This window comes from Salvelinus sp. IW2-2015, linkage group LG1, assembly GCF_002910315.2.
Source record: "Salvelinus sp. IW2-2015 linkage group LG1, ASM291031v2, whole genome shotgun sequence".
Classification (NCBI taxonomy): domain Eukaryota; kingdom Metazoa; phylum Chordata; class Actinopteri; order Salmoniformes; family Salmonidae; genus Salvelinus; species Salvelinus sp. IW2-2015.
Genome location: NC_036838.1, coordinates 50,364,208 through 50,389,701, shown reverse-complemented (window position 1 = coordinate 50,389,701; position 25,494 = coordinate 50,364,208). Strand labels below are relative to the sequence as shown.

At 42.2% G+C, this 25,494-nt stretch overlaps 1 protein-coding gene across 2 annotated transcripts in view; it reads left to right on the top strand.

The window, feature by feature from the left end:
• The window catches only part of LOC111969407 (forkhead box protein P1-B), a 239,615-nt gene that overhangs the window by 126,484 nt on the left and 87,637 nt on the right, over window positions 1-25,494 (top strand). For both annotated transcript variants that reach the window (XM_023995596.3, XM_023995605.3), the window contains exon 6: window positions 5,552-5,718. In XM_023995596.3, the coding sequence (XP_023851364.1) occupies window positions 5,563-5,718 (156 nt within the window). In that variant the 5' untranslated portion in view covers window positions 5,552-5,562. The remainder of the gene's footprint in view (window positions 1-5,551; window positions 5,719-25,494) is intronic.

Sequence of the window (25,494 nt, the reverse complement as noted above, 5' to 3'; positions counted from 1 at the left end):
ACATCAGCCCATAGCCTGGGCCCAACAGTCTGTAGCTTGGGCCCGACAGCCCATAGCCTGCAGGCAGAGAGGCAGGGGCTCAGAATGAGATGTATTTATTATTTATTTAACCAGGTGAGTGGACTGAGAATACATTCTCATTTGCAGCATGGCCCTGGGGACAGTAAAAAAACATAGGCCTAGTTACTTACATACAAGATATATGGAAGCACAAAAAACATCACAATAAAGTCAAATCTAAAATAAATTACAAGATCAATCATAGAATCGTAAAAAACAAACACATTCTTCCTTAAAATGGTCCTCACATAGCCGTCTGAACTGCTTTAGATGCACCATTGAATTTCAGTGTATTCTGTAGACAATTCCACAAGCAAGGTAGCAAAATAGCTAAAGGTAGATTTACTTAACTGTTGAGATCGAAGGGACCTCTAGAGTTAACCATTCCTGAGATTGTGTCTGATAGCTTGTATTTTTGTAGGTTACCAGAGAAGTGAGGTACGGTGGTAGTTTACGTAAGAGGGCTTTATAGACAAAAAGAGCGTAATGCATAGATCTGCGAGACTTCAAAGAGGGCCAGCCTACTTTCTCGTATAGAGTACATTAATGTGTGCTGAACCTATCGCCCGTAATGAAGCGTAATGCTATACAGCGTCCAGTGGTTTCAATACAGTGGCAGCTGCATTCATATCAATTATATCTCCATATTGTAAGATCGGAATCAATATAGACAAAATTATTTGTTTTCTGCTATTTAACGTAAGGCATATTCCTGTAAAATAAGTCCATTTAAATAACTAACTTAAATAAATAACTTCATAACTAACTCATCAACATGTATTTTGAATGAAAGCCTATCGCCAATCCAGATTCCCAGATATTTATACGCGGGAACACATCCAAASTARACTGAACAAAAATATAAACGCAACATGTAAAGTGTTGGTTCCATGTTTCATGAGCTGAAAGAAACGATCCCAGAAATGTTCCATACGGACAAAATGTTATTTCTCTCAAATGTTGTGCACAAATTTGTTTAAATCCTTGTTAGTTAGCATTTCTCATTTGCCAAGATAATCCATCCATCTGACAGGTGTAGCATATAGAGAAGCTGAATAAACAGCATGATCGTTACACAGGTTCACCTTGTGCTAGGAACAATAAAAGGCCACTCTAAAGTGTGCAGTTTTGTCACAAAACACAATGCCAGAGATGTCTTTTGAGAGAGCGTGCAATCGGCATGCGGACTGCAGGAATGTCCACCAGAGCTGTTGCCAGAGAATTTAATGTTAATTTCTCTGCCATAAGCCGCCTCCAATGTAATTTTAGATAATTTGACAGTACGTCCAACCGCAGACCACGTTTAACCATGCCAACCCAGGACCTCCACATTCGGCTTCTTCACCTACAGAATCGTCTAAGACCAGCCACCCGGACAGCTAATGAAACTGAGTTTGCACAACTAAAGAATTTTGGCACAAACTGTCAGAAATCGTCTCAGGGAAGCTCATCTGTGTGCTCGTCGTCCTCACCAGGGTCTGGACCTGACTGCAGTTCGGCATCATAACCAACTTCAGTGGGAAAATGCTCACCATCAATGGCCACTGGCATACTGGAGAGGTGTGCTGTTCACGGATTAATCCAGGTTTCAACTGTACCGGGCAGATGGCAGACAGCGTGTATTGCGTCGTGTGGGCGAGCGGTTTGCTGATGTCAATGTTGTGAACAGAGTGACCCATGGTGGTGGTGGAATTATGCTATGGGCAGGCATAAGCTATTGACAATGAACACAATTGCGTTTTGTCGATGGCAATGCACAGAGATACCGTGACGAGATCCAGAGGCCCATTGTCGTGCCGTTCATCCCCCGCCATCATCTCATGTTTCAGCATGATAATGCACGGCCCCATGTCGCAAGGATCTGTACACAATTCCTGGAAGCTGAAAATGTCCCAGTTCTTCTATGGCCTGCATACTCACCAGACATGCCACCCATTGAGCATGTTTGGGATGCTCTTGATCGACATGTACGACAGCGTGTTCCAGTTCCSGCCAATATCCAGCATCTTCACACAGCCATTGAAGAGTGGGACAACATTACACAGGCCACAATCAACAGCCTGATCAACTCTATGTGAAGGAGATGTGTCACACTGCATGAGGCAAATGGTGGTCACACCAGATACTGGCTGGTTTTCTGATCCACACCCCTACCTTTTTTTTTAAGGTATATGTGACCAACAGATGCATATCTGTATTCCCAGTCATGTGAAATCCATAGATTAGGGCCTAATGAATTCATTTAAATTGACTGATTTCCTTATATGAACTGTAACTCAGTAAAATCTTTTAAATTGTTGCATGTTGCGTTTATATTTTTGTTCATTGTACGTAGCATAAATCATTCGATACATTTCTATGTGAATGGGAAAACAACATGTTTGATTTTAAAAGGCATTAAGCACTAACTTTAGTTCAACAAAGGCCCTCTGTAGGGCAATAAAGGCAGGCTGAAGCTCCAAAAGAGCCTGCTCAGCCATCGGGGAAATAGCATACACAACAGTTGAGGTGAAGGGGCGGTTGACATACAACTGAAACAATACCGACCACATTATTTGATGAGGACTCACTAGGATGTTCTGCTTGCAAGAAGAGCAGAGACATTCTTCCTTGTAAAGATTAAAATTATAGTGCACTATGGTGATTATTATTATAGTGGTAGCTACTGATTTTACTACTTGTAGCTTACAAGTACTGATGATGATAGTACTGAAATAGTTAGGCCTGTAACATTTTAATTTATTGTTTTAACGACCTATACCAGGATTCTCCAACTGGCGACCCGTGGGTGGTTTTATTTGCCCGCCCCTCCCCAATTTTTGTAAGCAAAAAAAGTATTTCTTTTTTTGTTGGGGGGTAACATTTTCATTGTTGGACATAAGACTAGAAACACCAGGAAATCACCTCCAAGTGATTTTAATTTTGGAAATCCTTTAATCCCATGCATAATAAAGAGATATATGTGATCGGATACAAATGTAAGCAAGGTTTGACATTATTATGTTTTAGTCAAATATTATACAGTATCTGTTTGGACTTCTTGCGGTCAATTTGCAGTCTACATATTATTTGTAATTATGTTTRGGGCCCCCGACCATCCGCTCAAGAAAAAAACGGCCCTCGGCTGAATCTAGTTGATGATCTCTGAGCTATACTATTCTATTCTATTGTTATCTTGCTTATTTTGTTTTCTGATATTAAATGTGAACATAACAATCTGTCAAGCTCCATTTGATGTCTGTCAGACAGAGTGAGTCCCCATTGTAGCTCCTCTGCTGTGGGCCGACTGTGCCTTGTTTCAAATAAAATAAAATAAAATTGTATTAGTCACATGCGCCAAATACAACAGGTGTAGACCTTACAGTGAAATGCTTACTTACAATCCCCTAACCGACAATGCAGTTTAAAAAAATACGTATAAGAACAATAAATAAATGTAACAAGTAATTAAAGAGCAGCAGTAAAATAACAATAGCGAGACTATATACAGGGGGGTACCGGTACAGAGTCAATGTGCGGGGGGCACCGGTTAGTTGAGGTAATATGTACCATGTAGGTAGAGTATTAAAGTGACTATGCATAGATGATAACAACAGAGAGAAGCGGTATAAAAAGGGGGGTAGCCAATAGTCTGGGTAGCCATTTGATTAAGTGTTCAGGAGTCTTATGGCTTGGGGGTAGAAGATGTTTAGAAGCCTCTTGGACCTAGACTTGGGGCTCCGGTACCGCTTGCTGTGCGGTAATAGAGAGAACAGTCTTTGACTATGGTGGCTGGAGTCTTTGACAATTTTTAGGGCCTTCCCCTTTAGGGCCTGGTATAGAGGTCTTGGATGGCAGGAAGCTTGGCCCCAGTGATGGTCTGTGCCGTTCGCACTACCCTCTGTAGTGCCTTGCGGTCAGAGGCCGAGCAGTTGCCATACCAGGCAGTGATGCAACCAGTCAGGATGCTCTCGATGGTGCAGCTGTAGAACCTTTTGAGGATCTGAGGACCCATGCCAAATATTTTCAGTCTCCTGAGGGGGAATAGGTTTTGTAGTGCCCTCTTCATGACTGTCTTGGTGACTGTCTTGGTGCTTGGACCATGTTAGTTTGTTGGTGATGTGGACACTAAGGAACTTGAAGCTCTCAACCTGCTCCACTGCAGCCCCGTCGATGAGAATGGGGGAGTGCTCGGTCATCTTTTTCCTGTAGTCCACAATCATCTCCTTTGTCTTGATCACGATGAGGGAGAGGTTGTTGTCCTGGCACCGCACGACCAGGTCTCTGACCTCCTCCATATAGGCTGTCTCTTGTTTAGATTGGCATCTCAGGAGACTCAGCCCCTCTGTTGAGCACACATTAACACGTACTGGCCTCCCTATAACACGGCTTAAACACAACATTTTAAATCTGCATTTAGTCTCATTTCCACCATCTTTCATGACGAGGCCCAATGTTTTAAGGGCATTTATTCTACTTTGTATAAATCATTAATCAGCCAAGTTAATTTACTTCTGCCTGACTTGGTCAGCTTCATTAACTGCTTTGGAGTTGGGCAACTAGACGCGCCTCCCGCCGCACCAGGCTTGTGACCAACACAAAAGATGTAAATCTCACCACTGATTTCAGGAATGCAGACCCAGATAAGCATCAGTGTCATTCAGTTCATACTCATCCCAGGASCGAGGGGAGGGAGTTGGGATGGGGGGTGAGAGGATGTCTGTCTGGCTTGTGTATCATCAAAATGAGAAACAATAAGGACTTGAAAATTWAAAAAATCTACGGCTGAATATTTTTTTATTTTAGTTGGATTATAGAATTACATGCAATTATAGAGCATATGTAACCATTTGTATACAGCACATTCTCCTTTAAAATGACGTAATAACAGAAAATGATTTTGGTATAGACTCATATGTTGGTGTTAATTGAGCACCGCATAGGATTTGAGTGTTTTAAAATGGATGTTTCTCATGGAGATCCTTTGGCAGGCAGGCACGCCCACCCGTTGGACCTGTTTCCCATTAAAAAGCCATTCTGCGTGGTTCTTCTGGGAGTAAATATATCAATTTCCATAGAAAGTGTTTTGTTTGTGAGGGTGAGTGTTTTCTTGGACTCCACTGCTTTGCCTCACTGAGGTTAGGTTTCTCTCAGATGTGTGTTTTTATCCCCTGCCTTCCACACAGCCGTGAAGCAGAACACTAACAGAACCTGAGCCATGCTCCTTCGTCCAGCCCAGTATGGACATGTCATCTGCAAGTATCTAGTCCGGAAAGACAAAGCAAAAGACTAGTTCATCACCCAGTGGAAGGAGAGTCTATGAATACAATGCAAACAAACAAACAAACAAGAAACAGTCAGGAATGAACCAATAGAAAAACCTGTTATAGAAGTGAACTCGTGTGGTAAGGAAATTACACATGTTTACAGTTTGGCCCAGGTTAAAACGTACTGTATCCCCTGTACTGTGCCTTGTTTTAACAGCTGTTTCTCCTACTCCCTGCTGTCTCAGGTTTTTAAGTCATGATGCAAGAATCTGGGACCGAGGCGGCAAGCAACGGTCCAGCCAGTCAGAACAGAGCAGCGAGCGTGGAGGACGGAGCCAGGGACGCGAGGCCCAAAAGCGCCACGTCAGTGGACGTCACTGCAGCTGACCTGATCCATCTCCAGCAGCAGCAGGTCAACTAGGTTCCTCTCTTCACACCTGTCTTAATTAAAGGAATAATCCCCTCAAAAACGATCTTTTGGTATTTGTTTCATTATTCCACTGTTGTTACAGTCTTAAAATGTTTTGCATGTCAGCAATCAAGTTACTATTTGCTTTTTGAAAGTCTTATATCTTGACAACTTGATTGCTGACATGCAAAACCTTTTGGGACTGTATCAACAGTGGCCTAATGAAAATAATGTCAGAATGAGTGGATTATTCTCATGTCAACAGCAGTCCCTATCCCCTCTAAAGTACCTGTTAATATTTCATCCCGACCCAAAGTACATCAACTACATAAACACATGACTATTATTTATGTGTATTGGAGAGCGTTTTGAATGTTTAAAGAGAGGGTAGTGCTCTCAATGATTGTGTGTTTGGATGCGGACATGTTTAGTGTATTATGCAGCATCTGCATTTTGGTGAAGTATTTATTGAGGTAGGTCAACATATTTTAAGTGTATAGGTGCCACACGATTCTCGGACAGTTGGAGTGCTGTACTGTGCAATGGGCTGACAGTATTTTCCCTTAGCTCATTGTGAACACGCCTCACACTCACAACTAATGCCACACTCCTCTGTGTCCAACCAATGAGGCCCATAGAATGGCGGTAGATTTATTATTAGTGAAGCCCAAAACATTTTCACCATCTGAGACTTGAGGGAAACAGACAAGCTCTTTCTGTTGGTGTCAGTGTTATGTGTGCCACACGACAGCGTGTTTAAGGAAACAGCATTGAAAAGATCACTGTGTCTCATGCTGTCTTGGCATTGAAGAATGACTGGGGTTGTTGTCAGGAGCAGTTTAGTCATGATGCACAGCCTCTTTTGTTGCTGCCTGTTGTCACCGTATATCTATCAACATCTGTATGAGGTAAAGAACAATGCTGAAACATGCATTTTGTCACAACAAAAATAACAGTCATTCGTTTGAAGCACTTATCAGGAAAATCAGCTTGTGAACACGTACAGCACATTGTGAGTAATAGCCCAAGAAATCACATATTTGTTGCAAGCCAGTAACATTAACAACAGCAAAGTTGCAAATGCACAATTTACAATAATTCCTTCAGCAATAACAGAAAAAGTAGACAAATAAAGATGTGTCTGCAAACGTCCCTTACTTGTTAGACCTATAGGCGGTCTACTCCACATGGCTGTCCCTCCCTCCTCTCCCCTCCATCACTGCTGTTCTAGCCGTCTCCCTTATTTTCTCCAGCTCAACATTAACATGTCGTCAGTGAGAAAATCACAGCCATACTGAATTCATTACTGCAGTAGTCGCACAAAACCATGGATACAATTTCAATAACTGCGGGCCACAGTTGAGTAAACAGTTGCACTGAAACTTAATTCCTGTTGACTTTTCCTTCATTCTTTGCCAGGGGCGCATTCTGATTCGCTGTGCAAAGACAACAGGGGTTACAACTTTGATGAATGTGAGGCKGACGAGAGGGAGAGAGAGAGCAGGGAAATGTGGCATGGATGCACACTTGACAACGAGGAGAGTGAGAGAGAAAAAAAATCCTTCACCCGAGGTAAAGAGCCAACTGTCCGGCACTGGTCTCTGTTCTCTGGTCATATGGATGGGATAATGATTCTCTCAGATCAGTCATTTAGGAAAATAATGTAGAAATAAAAACATTACTCGTGAATTTAGTCCTGTATAATTTTTTCCTGTTAATTTCAATAAATTGTAGATATTTTTCTTTCTGTTTGTCCCTTTGAACAAAGAAAGCCCATGCTTAATGTCTGTGGCGTACCATACGGTTTATGATGGAGAGAGAGAGGCGGATGGATTAATTGTTCTGTGTGATAAATGGTGCATGGTTCGGGATGAAGGACGAGATGTCTCATTCTCCGCTCCTGACGTTCTCCTTTGATAGGGTACTTACCAGTGGAGAGTTCTGGGGGAATGCGCCTGTGTTTTTATTCTCCCATTAGGCTAACCCAGGATTTTCATTCATGCATCATGAACCATGTTAATTGTCCCATGGGCATTAAGATCTTCGCTCAATTACTTGATAACTTTTACTTTTGTGGCATTTTGCAGTCTGTCTTTTAAGTTTTATTTGCTGGTTGCGCTAATATAGGGGGTAACTTGACAGATATGTGGGCTTCTCTGAGAAACATCCAAGACACCATTTCCCTTTTGGTGATGCAGAAATCAATCTAGATTTTTTTGTTCACCCCTGAGTCAGGGTGAACAACAAACCTGGTGGTGGTATACCATTTATTCTTATTAGGGAACATAACTGTGAAAGACAGTGCTCATTAATAAAGATAGGGGATACAATAATTGTAATCTGTTTGATCATCTTGATTCTGACAGTGAAATTTATCTTGTAGACCAGTCAGATTTGTGGGAAGTGGACCATAAGCTTGGTTTAAACATCTCTATTAGTAAGTCAAATACTGGGCTGMAATACCTCTGCAGAAACAAGGCGCTCTTCTGGCTTATCTAAATCTCCAATCGAAGTGGTTTCCCATTATTGGCCAATCACTGTATAGACACATTTTTTGTTTGAACAGAAATGTTCCCATTTGGTGGATAAATATAGTGTATTGTTGTGTCAACCAAACAGAAGTTTTGCACCCTATATTTTCTCAATATGACTCCTTTCTTTTATGTTTTCTCTAAACTTTCTTGCTGATGGTGCAGAAGTTGTGGTTTTCAGAAATCCCTTTAATGAGGAAGTGAAGATTATAGACATGATAAAGACAAATATATTTCTTAAAAGGGGCTGTGTTTTTGCAATAGCTAAACATTTGTGGGTTTTCCGTTTGTTTTGTTGTTATTGATTTTGCAAGAGGAAGTTCCGATGTCCAAAGGAGCAGTCACAGATTAGACCAGATGCAGCCAACCACATCAACAAGCAGGCAGTCATAGTGATGATGTGATTGAACAGTTAGATACTGTAGGCTGCTGTTGACTCCTGCACATTCAAGTTACTACATGTACTGTTGTTGATTGTGATTTATGGTTGATTTAGGCATTGCATTCGTAATCTTGCACATGTTTATGCAAGCAACCGATTCCTCTGCTAGAAATTGGATTCAGCTGATATAACTGTGGAGTATTAAATATTAATATCCTGTCTCTTAGAGGTGTCCCTTTAATGAAGTTTGAGAGATTCCTCWAATATCATCGTTCCTCAGTGATAGAAAATACATTGAGTTTACAAAACATTAAGAACACCTTCCTAATATTGAACACCCTTTTACCCTTTGTTGAAGCTGCAGGCTTCAACAAACGTTGCAGGAGAGGATGATCACAAGGAAAATTAAGTTATCTGGCAAGCTTAAAGGGCTTACATAAACATGTGATGGAAATATTAAATAACGCAGACTGTGGCCTCAAAAAATCTGGCTTCTCTAGAAAATACACTGAGTGTACAAAACATTCAGAATATTGAGTTACCCCACCTTTTGCCCTCAGAACAGCCTCGATTCATCAGTGCATGAACTCTACAAGGTGTCGAAAGCGATCCACAGGGATACTGGACCATGTTGACTCATAATGTCAACATGGTCATAATGTTCATAATGTTTTGTCCACTCAGTGTACACTCCAACAATATCATCAGAAAAAGAACAACAGCCAGATGAATCATTGCTTATCCTTTACAGCAGAAATATCAATCCAGGCTTCTTTGTCAGACAAGTTCTCTAAAGRTTTGTCACAAATCGCAAGATAAGGCAAACCAACTTTTTTCCCTTTAATTTCTCTTCTCTGTTGGAGCAGGACCATCAGTACTGTCTGGAGAGCAACACTTTGGCTCTTCACGTGGAGCCGCAGACACAGGTTCGCTGTTTGCATAATATAAACTATAACAAGGTCCCTCTCGACATGGTGGAAGAGAGAGAGATACACACACACACACACACACACTGCTCAGCACAGCCTTGGTTGTCTGTCTGTCTGTGTGTCTATCATCACTGAACTCTACTCACCGGAGGAGGAATTGCTAAGTGATAAGAAGACTCACATGACTTTCTCCCACGTTGCCAACCCTGTACTGTAGAGTAGACATCCAGGCCCAGTACTGCCCAGTACAGTACAGTGTAGCAGGGCCAGGGCTGCTGAGGCCTGTGTCCTGGTCTGTAGAGCAGACTAGTGGTCAGACTCACTGGCATTTAGATCAGAGGTTAAAATCATCAGGTCAGAGGTGAGCTCAGAGCAGCTCTCTTGCTGCTGGACTGCTGGCTGCTGATTGCGTCCACTTGACTGTGGAGMTCAGTGGAACAGAACCACCCCTCTTTACTACAAGTAAAAAACACTCGTTATCGCCACACATTTTAATTAAATTAAATTCAGCAATTCAGCTTTTTGTTTTCTCACAGCAGTATATCTGCTCAGTACTGCATAACCAATAGGTGTGATAGAGGGCTGGTTTCTCTGTGTGGTTGGTGTCCAAAGGCTATGACGCATTATTCTCTCATTGTGTGTTTCCTTCCTGAGGGTTGCAGTCAATGACACATATGCATGCCACGCACACAAGTGCACACACACACACCCCTCCTCATCTCAGAGAGGATCATGTTAAAAGGATACACACGGCTATGTTTCTGTGTCACTCGCAGCCACCTGTGTTATGCTGTGGATTGTCTTTCCTTCATCTCTCAGTGCTCTCAGGTATCTGCTTGTAAACTGTTCATATTGTCAGATCAGGCTGGGGACGGTAGGGGCTCCAACTTATTGGAAATCTGGGGGAACGGATAACATCAGTGTTATGACACTGCATATTGCCCTAAATTGCTTTGTTGGTAAAACGATAGTGCTCTTCCAATTTGAATAATTGTATGGAATCCCTCCCAGAACAGTTTAATTATGTTATCACACAACTCACAGCATCTGTCTTTATAGTGGAGCAGATGACAGTTTTATTACAGGCTGATTTCTTGGGTGGTTCTGGCAATTGATGTGTGATCTGATTAATAATCATACTGATGGAGGTGGAAATTGAACAGTAATGTGCTTGTATGTAGAAAAGGGAAAAGATAATTAGAAAAAAACACGCCATGTGTCACAAGAAAACTTCATCACTGTTTTTGTCGATTCCTAAGCCTTCCGCAATTGAACCATATTGCTTTTTGAGTCTAGTTAATTGTTACATGCAATATATTTTTCTCCCAGGGAAGAGAGATCTGTTTAGTCTATCCCAGTATGACTTCTGAAGCCTTTTGTCATGTCTTGTTGAGTTTTCTTCCTGAGTTTTGGAGGTAAACACATTAGCAGCACCCCTCTCTATGGCTAAGTTCCAAAATGGCCAGCTCATGAAATCATCCATTTTGTTAAGTGTACCTTAAGCGTGTCCTTTCAGCCCGTGAGACGATCAGCAGCAGAGAGATGCAGCACAGGTCACATGTTTGCATACCATACCAAACCCCCAAGTTTAAAATAGTTGACTGATCCATGGGTTGACATCCTGTTTACACACCCTCCCCGGGGCTGGTTCATTTGGGCAAGCGGGGGGGATCTGAGGAGTTGTTTGACAATGAGGTAATCTTAACTTCCCTCATGCCCCAACAAGCCTGCAATGCTGCAAGGTAAGTCGCTCCATACTATACTGTAGCTAACCCTGGCCACATGAAACACAGGGATAATGGATTTCAGGTCAAACGGTCAGAATGGGGTGTAATGTAGTGGAAGGTGTATTGTTCTGTATCCCGTATTTATTAGGATGATGTAACGGTGAAGTGGAAACYTCTAGGAGCAACAACGGCTCAGCCGCGAAGTGGTAGGCCACACAAGCTCAGAGAACGGGACAGCCAAGTGCTGATGCACATAGTGCGTAAAAATCGTCTGTCCTCGGTTGCAACACTCACTACCGAGTTCCAAACTGCCTCTGGAAGCAACGTCAGCACAATAACTGTTCGTRGGGGGCTTCATTAAAGGGGTTTCCATGGCCGAGGAGCCACGCACAAGCCTAAGGTCAAGCAATGCTAAGCATCAGCTGGAGTTGTGTAAAGCTCGCAGCCATTGGACTCTGGAGCAGTAGAAACACGTTCTCTGGAGTGATGAATCACGCTTCACCATCTGGGTGTCCGACGGAACAAATCTGGGTTTGGCGGATGCCAAGGGAATGCTACCAGCCCCAGTGCATAGTGCCAACTGTAAAGTTTGGTGGAGGAGGAATAATGGTCTGGGGCTGTTTTTCATGGTTTGGGCTAGGCCCGTAGTTCCAGTAAAGTGAAATCTTAACGCTATATTCTAGATGATTCTGTGCTTCCAACTTTGTAGCTATAGTTTGGGGAAGGCCCTTTCCTGATTCAGCATGACAATGCCCCCGTGCACAAAGCAAGGTCCATACAGAAATGGTTTGTCAAGATTGGTGTGGAAGAACTTGACTGGCTGGGACATAGAGCCCTGACCTCAACCCCATCGAACACCTTTAGGATGAATTGGAATGACGACTGTGAGCAAGGCCTAATCGCCAAACATCAGTGCCCGACCCCATTAAAGCTCTTGTGACTGAATGGAAGCAATTCCCTGCAGCATCTAGTGGAAAGCCTTCCCAGAAGAGTGGAGGCTGTTATAGCAGCAAAGGGGGGACCAACTCCATATTAATGCTCATGATTTTGGAATGAGATGTTCAACGAGCAGGTGTCCACATACTTTTGGTCATGTAGTGTATTTGGCAGTCTTATGGCTTGTTGGTTCCAGACTTGGTGCATTGGTACAGCTTGGCCGTAAGGTAGCAGAGAGACAGTCAATGACTTGGGTGGCTGGACTCTTTTATTTTTCAAGTGTTCTACTCCGCTAGCCAGCACCTCGCCTAAACAGGTGTGCGTTTCTTTTGCTTCCAGATTGGCTGGACTCTTTGAACATTATTAGGGCCTTCCTCTCTGACACCGCTTGGTATAGATGTCCTGGATGGTAGGGAGCTCGGCTCAAGTGATGTATTGGGCCATACGCACTACCCACTGTTTTGCCTTGCGGTTGGATGCGAAGCAGTTGCCATACCAAGCAGTGATGCAGCCAGTCAAGATGTGTGGGCCCATGCCAAATCTTTTCATCCTCCTGAGGGGGAAGAGGTGTTGTCGTGCCTACTTCACGACTGTTGGTGTGTGTGGACCATGTTAATTCCTTAGTGATGTGGACACCGAGGAACTTGAAGCTCTCGACCTACTCCACTAAATGCATCTAGTGTGTAATGTTGGATCAGTGTGGCCACTGCTTTCTATGTAAATTATGGGCGTGTATGCTGGTATCATTAGGAAGCCTCAAGTGGCTCTCATTGTGGGGCACCCGGATGATGGCCGTGTCTGTGCGTTTGTGCTGAAGATGGAAACTGTAAACTTCTTTGCAGGTGTCTGAAGCAGCTAATGTGGAGAGTCAGACAGGGAAACACGTCTGTGTTGGGTCATTATTAGATGGCTTATTAGGAGTGCTGAACTGACTCTAGGGTTTTGACTAAATGCATCGATGATGTTTTATTTAAAGTAATACCCACAAACACATCCCTAAACCTCCCGATCGCATACACATACACACACGTATGCTCACACACCAACACACGCACGCACGAGCGCACACACACACTGGTATTGGTCTGTTCTTGTTGAGCAGATTGTGTGTTTAGTGTTGTAAATAAGGAACCGTTTTAACAGGGCCTCAGGAGGCTTGGGTTGGGAAAGTACAAGCCCAAACATGGCTGGTTTTAATAGCCATTGTCAAAACACTCTTTAAACAAAAAAACTATTCAGTGGAATGGAATGTTTACATCTAGTTGAATAATAATGCCTTTTTTGGAGAAACTATTCTTTTAGGGTGGCCCATTTGACCCAATTTATTAGGAATAAAGTTAAAGAGTTAATATGTATCAAGAAAGTATTTCCTACACAGAAAACTTATGGGTAAATAATATTATTAATAGGCTGTGCTTGTTAACACCCCCAATGCAAGTGCAATGTAGATCCCATTAACATAGAAGAGGCCCTAAGAATTTGGCAGATAAGGGTTAAACGAGCTATTGAAATTGAAACTGGGACTTTCTCCCAWTAAAACACTTATTTGTTTCAATAAAGCCCTAATCCTTGCAACTGCATTTGCCTCAGATTAAGGCATCTATTTGGGCTTCAGAGGCCACGACAGTACACAGATACATAGGGTGTGTATGTGTGTATTGGGGTTGGCGGGATGGATTACCAATGGAGGTACTAGCCTGCTAATGCAAAAGCGGTGTAGTGAAACTGGCTTTTTATATTTTATTAATAATCTACGCGCCACACTGTGGAAAACAGACGTCAATGTTCATTCACGCCGTCAGACCCCAGATCTGAAACTGGGCATGCTGGGTGACAGAGAGGGAAGAGAAGAGCTGGAGTCTGGAGGGGAGCAAAGTGATGGCAGCAAAACGCCTGTTTACTCTTGCCAGGCATCTGTTAGCAACACGCAAGCCTGTGATATTGCTCCCCAGAGCAACTTGTGAAGAATGTGCCTGCCGCCTGTTTCTTAAAGGGCTCAAAATGCCTCTAAATGGGTTAGCTGCCTGATGCTACCAAACGGTCAGGGGCAGACTTAGTGATTTGGAGGCTTGAGACAGAGGCCAGTTTGAGCCCCCTCCCCCATGTGTCTACAATGTATTTTTTAGGGGTTTTATAGTGAAGACATGTAATTTGACAATAAAAATGTATGTGCCATGAACACAATCATGAACCCAACCAGTCATGTTTTCATCTGTTTGTTAAACAAATGACTACAGAAAGTAGATTACCTTTGCACATTCATCCAAAAATAATTCCAGCATCCAAGTGGCTGAAACGATCTCACTTGAGAAAGCATCCGAGTGAGGGAAACAACGCCCCTCTGTCTTACTATATGTAGCTCATGTATCTGATGCTGTCTGGCCAAAAGGAGTATGACATGCCATACTCTTTTTAACCAGACAGCAGCGATACATGTGCTACACATACTGTACATGGCCCCTGCCTCGACAACAAAGGCAGTATTATCAGCAGCACCTGTTTTTTTACTAAAGAAATGCTTTAAGATTGCATTTTTCTGTTAAAATTTATTATTATTATATATTTTCTTTCTCTGCCCCGTTCTGAAAGCGCCTCATTGCTGCAAGTTCATTTCAATGAAAGTCATGTTTGCAATCATATCGCGTGAAACAATGCACGGGAACTCTGTCAGGGTGGAATAGTCCATTATAATGAACCAGTCCGTGGGTGATTAATGACACTTGTTTCTACTATTCTGAGAAAAATATTTGTATATCTATGAAAATAAAGTATTGATCTATATTATGAATTATTATTCAGCTGTATGGATTTATTTACTTTTTTGGAGGCCTTTTTTGTCAACAATGTGGCCTCATTAACCTGGGCACAGTGGCTAGACAAAACCCCCCTTCCAACTATTTCCATTGCAAGTTTTAAGCTTCCTGCAGATTTTGCTGTTGCTGAACCAACTTGCTGAAGTAAGACAGAATGAGAGCGATGAGCTGAGCAGCCCATGACAGCGGGTCATTTGTCGGGGTGGGCTGGGTTGGGGATGCCTCGAGTGGAGTATGGGGGGCCCTCAAGCGGAGAAATTATATATGTATATATATATGTATATATATATATAGTACCAGTCAAAAATTTGGACACACCTACTCATTCAAGGGTTTTTCTTTATTATTACTATTTTCTACATTGTAGAATAATAGTGAAGACATCAAAACTATGAAACAACACATATGGAATCATGTAGTAACCAAAAAAGTGTTAAACAAATCAAAATATATGTTATTTATTGTTCAAAGTAGCCACCCTTTGCCTTAATGACAGCTTTGAACACTCTTCTCATTCTATCAACCAGCTTCACGAGGTAGTCACCTGGAATGCATTTCAATTAGTGTACCTTGTTAAAAGTTAATTTGTTGAATTTCTTTCCTTCGTCATGCGTTTGAGCTAATCAGTTGTGTTGTGACAAGGTAGGAGTGGTATACAGAAGATAGCCCTATTTGGTAAAAGATCAAGTCCATATTATGGCAAGAACAGCTCAAATAAGCAAAGGGTAACAAAAGTCCATCATTACTTTAAGACATGAAGTTCAGTCAATCCAGAAAATGTCAAGAACTTAGAACGTTTCTTCAAGTGCAGTTGCAAAAACCATCAAGCGCTTTGATGAAACTGGCTCTTTTGATGACCGCCACAGGAAAGGTAGACCCAGAGTTACCTCTGCTGTAAATGATAAGTTCATTAGAGTTACCAGCCTCAGAAATTGCAGCCCAAATAAATGCTTTACAGAGTTCAAGTAACGGACACATGTCGACATCAACTGTTCAGAGGAGACTGCGTGAATCAGGCCTTCAAGGTCAATTTTGCTGCAAAGAAACCACTACTAAAGGACACCAATAATAAGAAGACACTTACTTCGGCCAAGAAACACGAGCAATGGACAATAGACCAGTGGAAATCTGTCCTTTGATCTGATGAGTCCAAATTAGAGATTTCTGGTTCCAACCGCCGTGTCTTTGTGAGACGCAGAGTAGGTGAACGGATGATCTCCGCATGTATGGTTCCCACCGTGAAACATGGAGGAGGAGGTGTGATGGTGTGGGAGAGCTTTGCTGGTGACACTGTCWGTGATTTATTTAGAATTCAAAGCACACTTAACCAGCATGGCTACCACAGCATTCTGCAGCGATACGACCATTCCATCTAGTTCGCTCTTAGTGGGACTATCATTTGTTTTTCAACAGGACAATGACCCAACACACCTCCAGGCTGTGTAAGGGCTATTTGACCAAGAAGGAGAGTGATGCATCAGATGACCTGGCCTCCACAATCACCCGACCTCAACCCAATTGAGATGGTTTGGGATGAGTTGGACCGCAGCCAACAGGTGCTCAGCAAAAGTGGGAACTCCTTCAACACTGTTGGAAAGGCATTCCAGGTGAAGCTGATTGACATAATGCCAAGAGTGTGCAAAGCTGTCCTCAAGGCACAGGGTGGCTACTTTGAAGAGTCTAAAATATAAATTGATTTGTTTTACACTTTTTTGGTTACTACATGATTCCATATGTGTTATTTCATAGTGTTGATGTCTTCACTATTATTCWACAATGTAGAAAATAGTACAAATAAATAAAAACCCTAGAATGAGTAGGTGTGTCCAAACTTTTGACTGGTACTGTATATAAAAAAGGATTACTGGAATAGTAAAAAATAAATAAAAATGACCAGCTCGCGAGGCCCCTTGATGATGTGAGGCCTGAGGCAATTGCCTCTTCTGCCTAATGGTAAGTCCACCATTGCAAACGGCAAGCTTTTTTTTCTCTTTTCTCCCTCACCCTTCTTGTTTGCCTCGTCTCTACCCATCAATTATCTCTGTCAAAGAATAGAGCAGTGAGCACAGAGGATTTGTAACTTTTGGTTGGTAATGTTGTGTGTGCAGAGGGTTTGGGAAATCATTTTTTTTTTWACTTGTTACACCACTAACATGGTCTCCCCAGCATCAGTTGCTATGATCCTAATGCTTATGGTGTACTAACTAGCTGGGAAATGGCCTCTGTAGGATAGACCATAAAAAGAGAGGCACAGACATGTCAGCTTCATTAAGTCACTATGCAGTGCTCTAGTGGAGAAAAATGAAGAACTGGCCTTTGTTTCTACACGCAGGTCCTTAGGATCTCTAACGTAGAGGCCATTATTGGTGATAGGGAGACCATGTTTCTCAGGTTTAGCATGGAGGCAGGTTATGAGTAGTGAATATACAATGAGACATGAACAATAATTATTTCTTTAACCATTTTTTCCCTTTGTTATTATGAAAGGACAAATATGACAAATACCTGAAATCTAAAATCGATACAGATTTTTTTTTTWWACGCAATATGTAAAGTGTGTTGTGACCCAACATGTCACACATTGAGCATGTTTGGGATGCTCTGGATCGACGTGTACGACAGCGTGTTCCAGTTCCCGACAATAGCCAGAAACTTTGCACAGCCATTGAAGAGGAGTGGGACAACATTCCATAGGCCACAATTAACTCTATGCAAAGGAGATGTGTCGCACTGCATGAGGCACATGGTGGTCACACCAGATACTGACTGGTATTCTGATCTATTCCCCTACGTTTTTTTTAAGGAATCTGTGAACAACAGTTGCATATTTGTATTCCCAGTCATGTGAAAACCATAGATTCTGGCCTAATGAATTTATTTCAATTGACTGATTTCCTTATATGAACTGTAACTCAGTAAAATCTTTGAAATTGTTGCATCTTGCATTTATATTTTTGTTCTGTGTAAAATCAAATGAACTCCTATAAAGGTAATTATACAGTTCTTTCGGAAAGTATTCATACCCCTTTTCCACATTTTGTTACGTTACAGCCTTATGCTAAAATGGATTCAATCGTTTTTTTTGCTCATCAATCTACACACAGTACCCCATAATGACAAAGCACTAACAGGTTTTAGAAATGTTGGGAAATGTATTACAAACGAAAAAACTGAAATATCACATTTACATAACTATTCAGACTCTTTACTCAGTACTTTGTTGAAGCACCTTTGGCAGAGATTATAGCCTCAAGTCTTCTTGGGTATGACACTACAAGCTTGGCACACCTGTATTTGGGGAGTTTCTCCCATTCTTCTCTGCAGATCCTCTGAAGCCCTGTCAGGTTGGATGGGGAGCGTCGCTGCACAGTTACTTTCAGGTATCTCCAGAGATGTTCGATCAGGTTCAAGTCCGGGCTCTGGCTGGGCCACTCAAGGACATTCAGAGACAGTCAGACACTCCTGCGTTGTCTTGGCTGTATGCTTAGGGTCGTTGTCCTGTTAGAAGGAGAATCTTAGCCCAAGTCTGAAGTCCTGAGTGATCTGGAGCAGGTTTTCATCAAGCAGCTCTCTGTACTTTGCTCCGTTCATCTTTCCCACGATCCTGACTAGTCTCCCAGTCCCTGCCGTTGAAGAACATCCCCACAGCATGATGCTGCCACCGCCGTGCTTCACCGTAGGGATGGTGCTAGGTTTCCTCCAGATGTGATGCTTGGCATTCAGGCCAAAGAGTTTAATCTTGGTTTAATCAGATCAGAGAATCTTTTTTCTCATTGTCTGAGAGTCATTAGGTGCCTTTGGGCAAATTTCAAGCGGACTGTCATGTGCCTTTTACTGAGGAGTGGCTTCTGTCTGGCCACTCTACCATAAAGGCCTGATTAGTGAAGTGCTGCAGAGATGGTAGTCCTTCTGGAAGGTTCTCCCATCTCCACAGAGGAACTCCGGAACTCTGTCAGAGTGACCAATCGGGTTCTTGGTCACCTCCCTGACCAAGGCACTTCTCACCTGATTGCTCAATTTGGTCGGGCGGCTAGCTCTAGGAAGAGTCTTGGTTGTTCCAAACTTCTTTCATTTAAGAATGATGGAGGCCACTGTGTTATTGGGGACCTTCTTTGCTGCAGAAATGTTTTGGTACCCTTCCCCAGATGTGTGCTTTGACACAATCCTGTCTTGGAGCTCTATGAACAATTCCTTCGACCTCATGGCTTGGTTTTTGTCTGACATGCACTGTCAACTGTGGGACCTTATATATACAGGTGTGTGCCTTTCCAAATCATGTCCAATCAATTGAATTTACCACAGGTGGACTCCAATGAAGTTCTAGAAACAGCTCAAGGATGATCAATGGAAACAGGATGCATTGGAAAGGGTCTGAATACTTACGTAAATAGGTTATTTCTGTTTATTATTTGTAATAAATTGGAAAAAATGTCTAAAAACCTTCGCTTTGTCATTATCGGATGTTGTGTGTAGATTGGGATTTTTATTAGAATTTAATACATTTTAGAATAAGGCTGTAACATAACAAAATGTGGTAAAGTCAAGAGGTCTGAATACTTTCCCAATGCACTGTATATTTGTGTGGACCCTCACCCTGCCTCCTTTCAGAGCTCATTGGATGATTTGACTTGTCTCTTCCCATCAATGTATGTATCAGTGATGAATAATGACCTCCGATGCGTTCAGGAGTGACGTGGCCTCTATTTGAAAGAAAAATGACAAGGGGCCTGCGTGTGAATGCTTGTATACCATTTAGAGAATGATATGCTATGCCTCTGATGTGATGTCTCATCATAAATAAAAGTGATTGCCACCCAGCATCCTGTGAATGACGGCTGCCATAAATACTCATTCACAGCACCACTTGCATATATCCTCATTCGGTCTTTCTCTCTCTCTTAAAAAAAGGATATATATTATTGAAATGGACAATCAAAACAAATGTTTTCTCCACTGTGAGGAGGCCGGGTGGGAGCCCCTTTGGAGAACAGTGAGAGATGTGTGTTGTGTTGCTCTCTAGCTTTGGGCTTCTCTGCACTGTTGTTATTTGGTTGTTTACAATCACTGACATGATGTAATGGGATGGCTGTGAAAGTACTAGCCAGTAAATGGCACAGAAAATAAGACAGACCTAAATGGCTTTTTCTCCCCCTTCTTTCTCTCTCTCCCTCTGTTTTCTCCCGAACTGGGAATATGTCCTGCATTTTACTGAGGGAACGAGTCTTAAATATAAGTAACTGTTTTTTGCATTAGGTGCTCCCCGGAGGTAGGGGGAAAATATCATGTCCCTGCGTGAAATGCGAATATGAAATCTAGCAGAAAGAAATATTTATGACCATTTTCTGCTTGATTAGAGTTGGATGACATGCGCTAGGATACAGGGACTGGAGAAAAGGGAGCATTGCATCTGTGAAAATGTTTAGAGCAGGCCCTGCCTGTCCATCCATCTGTCTGTCTGTTCTGGGGAGGGAGAGCATGGGAGCGGCAGTGGGGTATGTCCATGTCCAACGGGATTCATCTGGGAGGGAGACATACAGTAGGGAGTGATGGGCTTCTTCAGTACCATACTCCAGAGAGGTAGGCCGCTGCCAAACAGCTACAGGGAAACTAAATGCCTCCCACCAGTCACAGCATAGACATATTCTACACTCCTACATTTGTCACACAAGTACATTAATAGAATGTGGATTAGATTACTCTGTCAATATTCACAACACGAAGCAATGTTATGCTGTTTTTCTTTTCTTGAAGCAAACAGAAACAAATGTTAGCCATCTAAGAGCTAAAGGACCTGTGTCTGTATAATGTCGTTCTGTGGACATTTACAATGAATAAGCTATCTTGTTTTATGTACACAGAACAAAAATATAAATGCAAGATACAACAATTTCAAAGATTTTACTGAGTTACAGTTCATTTAAAGAAATCAGTCAATTGAAATAAATTAATTAGGCCCTAATCTATGGATTTCACATGACTGGGAATACTGACATGCATCTGTTGGTCACAGATACCTTAAAAAAGGTAGTGGTGTGGATCAGAAAACCAGCCAGTATCTGGTGTGACCACCATTTGCCGCATGCCTTGCAACATACAGTTGAAGTCGAAAGTTTACATACACTTAGGTTGGAGTCATTAAAACTAGTTTTTCAACCACTCCACAAATTTCTTGTGAACAAACTATAGTTTTGGCAAGTCGGTTAGGACATCTACTTTGTGCATGACACAAGTCATTTTTCCAACAATTGTTTACAGACTGATTATTTCACTTATKWTTCACTGTATCACAATTCCAGTGGGTCAGAAGTTTACATACACTAAGTTGACTGTGCCTTTAAACAGCTTGAAAAATTCCAGAAAATGATGTCATGYCTTTAGAAGCTTCTGATAGGTTAATTGACATAATTTGAGTCAATTGGAGGTGTGCCTGTGTATGTATTTCAAGGCCTACCTTCAAACTCAGTGCCTCTTTGCTTGACATCATGGGAAAATCAAAAGAAATCAGCCAAGACCTCAGAAAAAATATTTGTAGACCTCCACAAGTCTAGTTCATCCTTGGGAGCAATTTCCAAATGCCTGAAGGTACCACGTTCATCTGTACAAACAATAGTATGCAAGTATAAACACCATGGGACCACACAGGCTTCATACCGCTCTGTCTCCTAGAGATGAACGTCCTTGAACGTTGTGAAAAGTGCAAATCAATCCCAGAACAACAGCAAAGGACCTTTTGAAGATGCTGGAGGAAACAGTTACAAAAGTATCTATATCCACAGTGAAACGAGTCCTATATCGACATTACCTGAAAGTCCGCTCAGCAAGGAAGAAGCCACTGCTCCAAAACCGCCATAAAAAAGTCAGACAACGGTTTGCAACTGCACATGGGGACAAAGATCGTACTTTTTGGAGAAATGTCCTTTGGTCTGCTGAAACAAAAATAGAACTGTTTGGCCATAATGACCATCGTTATGTTTGGAGGACAAAGGGGGAGGCTTGCAAGCTGAAGAACACCATCCCAACCGTGAAGCACGGGTGTGGCAGCATCATGTTGTGGGGTTGCTTTCCTGCAGGAGGGACTGGTGCACTTCACAAAATAGATGGCATCATGAGGTAGGAAAATTATGTGGATATATTGAAGCAACATCTCAAGACATCAGTCAGGAACTTAAAGCTTGGTTGCAAATGGGTCTTCCAAATGCACTTTGACCCCAAGCATACTTCCCAAAGTTGTGGCAAAATGGCTTAAGGACAACAAAGTCAAGGTATTGGAGTGGCCATCACAAAGCCCTGACCTCAATCCTATAGAAAATTTGTTGGCAGAACTGAAAAAGCATGTGCGAGCAAGGAGGCCTACAAACATGACTCAGTTACACCAGGTCTGTCAGGAGGAATGGGCCAAAATTCACCCAACTTATTGTGGGAAGCTTGTGGAAGGCTACCCGAAACGTTTGACCCAAGTTAAACAATTTAAAGGCAATGCTACCAAATACTAATTGAGTGTATGTAAACTTCTAACCCACTGGGAATGTGATGATATAAATAAAGCTGAAATAAATCATTCTCTCTACTATTATTCTGACATTTCACATTCTTAAAAGAAAGTGGTGATCCTAACTAACCTAAGACATGGAATTCTTACCAGGATTAAATGTCAGGAATTGTGAAAAACTGAGTTTAAATCTATTTGGCTAAGCTGTATGTAAACTTCCGACTTCAACTGTATCTCCTTCACATAGAGTTGTTCAGTCTGTTGATTGTGGCCTGTGGAATGTTGTCCCACTCCTCTTCAATGGCTGTGCAAAGATGCTGGATATTGGCGGGAACTGGAACACGCTGTCACACAAGTCGATCCAGAGCATCCCAAATATGCTCAATGGGTGACATGTCTGGTGAGTATGCAGGTCATGGAAGAATTGGGACATTTTCAGCTTTTTCATGTGTACAGATCCTTGCGACATAGGGCCGTGCATTATCATGCTGAAACATGAGGTGATGGCGGAGGATGAATGGCACGACAATGGGCCTCAGGATCTCATCACAGTATCTCTGGGCATTCAAATTGGCATCGTTAAAATGAAATTGTGTTTATTGTCCGTAGCTTGTGCCTGCCCATACCATAACCCCACCGCCACCATGGTTCACAACGTTGACATCAGCAAACCGCTCGCCCACACAATTCAAAACACGCTGTCTGCCATCTTTCCGGTACAGTTGAAACAGGGATTCATCCGTGAAGTACATATTGCTCCAGCAAGCCAGTAGCCATCAAAGGCCCACTGAAGTCGGTTACGACGCCGAACTGCAGTCAGGTCAAGACCCTGGTGAGGACAAGGACGACGAGCACACATATGAGCTTCCCTGAGATGGTTTCTGACAGTTTGTGCAAAAATGATTTGGTTGTGCAAACCCACAGTTTCATCAGCTGTCTGGGTGGCTGGTCTCAGATGATCCCGCAGGTGAAGAAGCCGGATGTGGAAGCCCTGGGCTGTCGTGGTTAAACATGGTCTGAGGTTGTGAGGCCATTTGGACATACTGCCAAATTCTCTATAACAACGTTGGAGGCGGCTTATGATAGAGAAATGAATATTAAATTATCTGGAAACAGCTCTGGTGGACATTCTCGCAGTCAGCATTCCAATTGCACGCTACCTCAAAACTTGAGACATCTGTGGCATTGTGTTGTGTGACAATCAGCACATTTTATAGTGGCTTTTTATTGTCCCCAGCACAAGGTGAACCGGTGTAATGATCATGCTGTTCAATCAGCGTCTTGATATGCCACACCTGTCAGGTGGATGGATTATCATGGTAAAGGTGAAATGCTCACTAACAAGGATATAACCAAATTGTGCACAACATTTGAGCGAAATAAGCTTTTTGTGCATATGTAACATTTCTGGGATCTTCTATTTCAACTCAAGCAACATGAAACCAACACTTTACACTTTTCAGTATAATTGTATGTGTGCAGGTGTTGACAGTGTAAATATACACATTACTGTGGCTGATACTTCTGGGAGTGTGTTAATGTGTGTGTTAGAGTGAGAGAGAGAGGCGGAGTCATTTCTCTAATGTCTGCCGTATAACAATCCCCACTACGCCACTTGTGTCATATTTTTTGTATTTATGCACACACTCAATTTTCTTTTGTCATGCTTCGGATAAACGTTAATCATTGCAGCTTGCAACAGGGTAATCTGTGTTGTGGTGTTATGGCATATGAGACATGCCAACGTTGTAAATAATATTTTAATTACTATATTGATGCAATTGTCCTTTCTCCTGAGCAACATTCCCTGTCAACCATTGGATTGTGTCCATACTGAGCATATGACTGGGGAAAAGGCACGGCTCTTAGAGCCATTTCCTATGTGTCAGAGAAGTACAAAATTGAGAGTATGATTAATTTTTCAATTTCTCTCTGCGGATATCTAATAATTGTGCCCATAGATAGCCAAGGGCCCTTATTAAACATTAAAATGCAAAAAGAAAGTTAGAATCAGAAAGATGGTATTTTGGATTGAATAATGTAAAATAACTGTAGGGCAACAGAGAAAAAGCMAACTAGTCGAGGTTTATTCTTGAAATGTTTTCCACCATCATGGGTACTCTTAATTACCAACTTTTATCTGCAGACTCAACACTATATTTATTTTTCCTCATTTCTAAATGCTAATTTTGTAACCTTGCGTACATGTCAGTAAATCTGTTTAAGGAATTATGTGAAATGTCAGTCTGAAGAATTCCTCTGCCAGGATTGTTTTTATTTGGTTTGTAATTGTGGTAGACAGACAATAGTTATATTTTTTAAATTCAAGTTCTGATAAGTAATTCAAGCTTATCTTCAGCATATAAACGCTTGGCTCCTTGATCTGTAAAAGAGGCTGTGTTGCACGTGGTCTTTAAGACATTGGTCACAAGCATTTCGCTACACTCGCAATAACATCTGCTAACCATGTGTATGTGACCAATAATATTTGATTTGATTTGATTCGTGACATGGTGGCTTTTACCCTTGCTTCTTGAAGAGAGACACTGCTTTAAGAAGAAGCTGAGCCTTTGAGGAGGGTAAATCCACCTGGACTTCTCTCTGTGCTGTCTTCCTCAGTTTGCTCTCTTCCACATAATATCATCTTCATCTCAGATAGCTGTGGCACAGGGGAACTGCATTTGTTGATCAAATTTGGCTTGGCTAACACTGCCATCTCCTCCCCCAGAAGTGAGGGGCTGTGCCTGGAATGCATGGCAGAGCTGAGCCGCGGCGTGGTGATTGATTGATTCTGCCTGTCACAGGACAAGATAACCGCATCAGTAAATACTCTGTACTCCTCAGCCTCCCCCTGCACAATCACAACCGAGGGCATCACTGGGGCTACAGCACACTGATGCATGTTGGGAATTCATTGTGAGGTTGTATTGCGTCAGTGAGCTCCACTTGCGATGTTTGTTTAGTCCAATCCC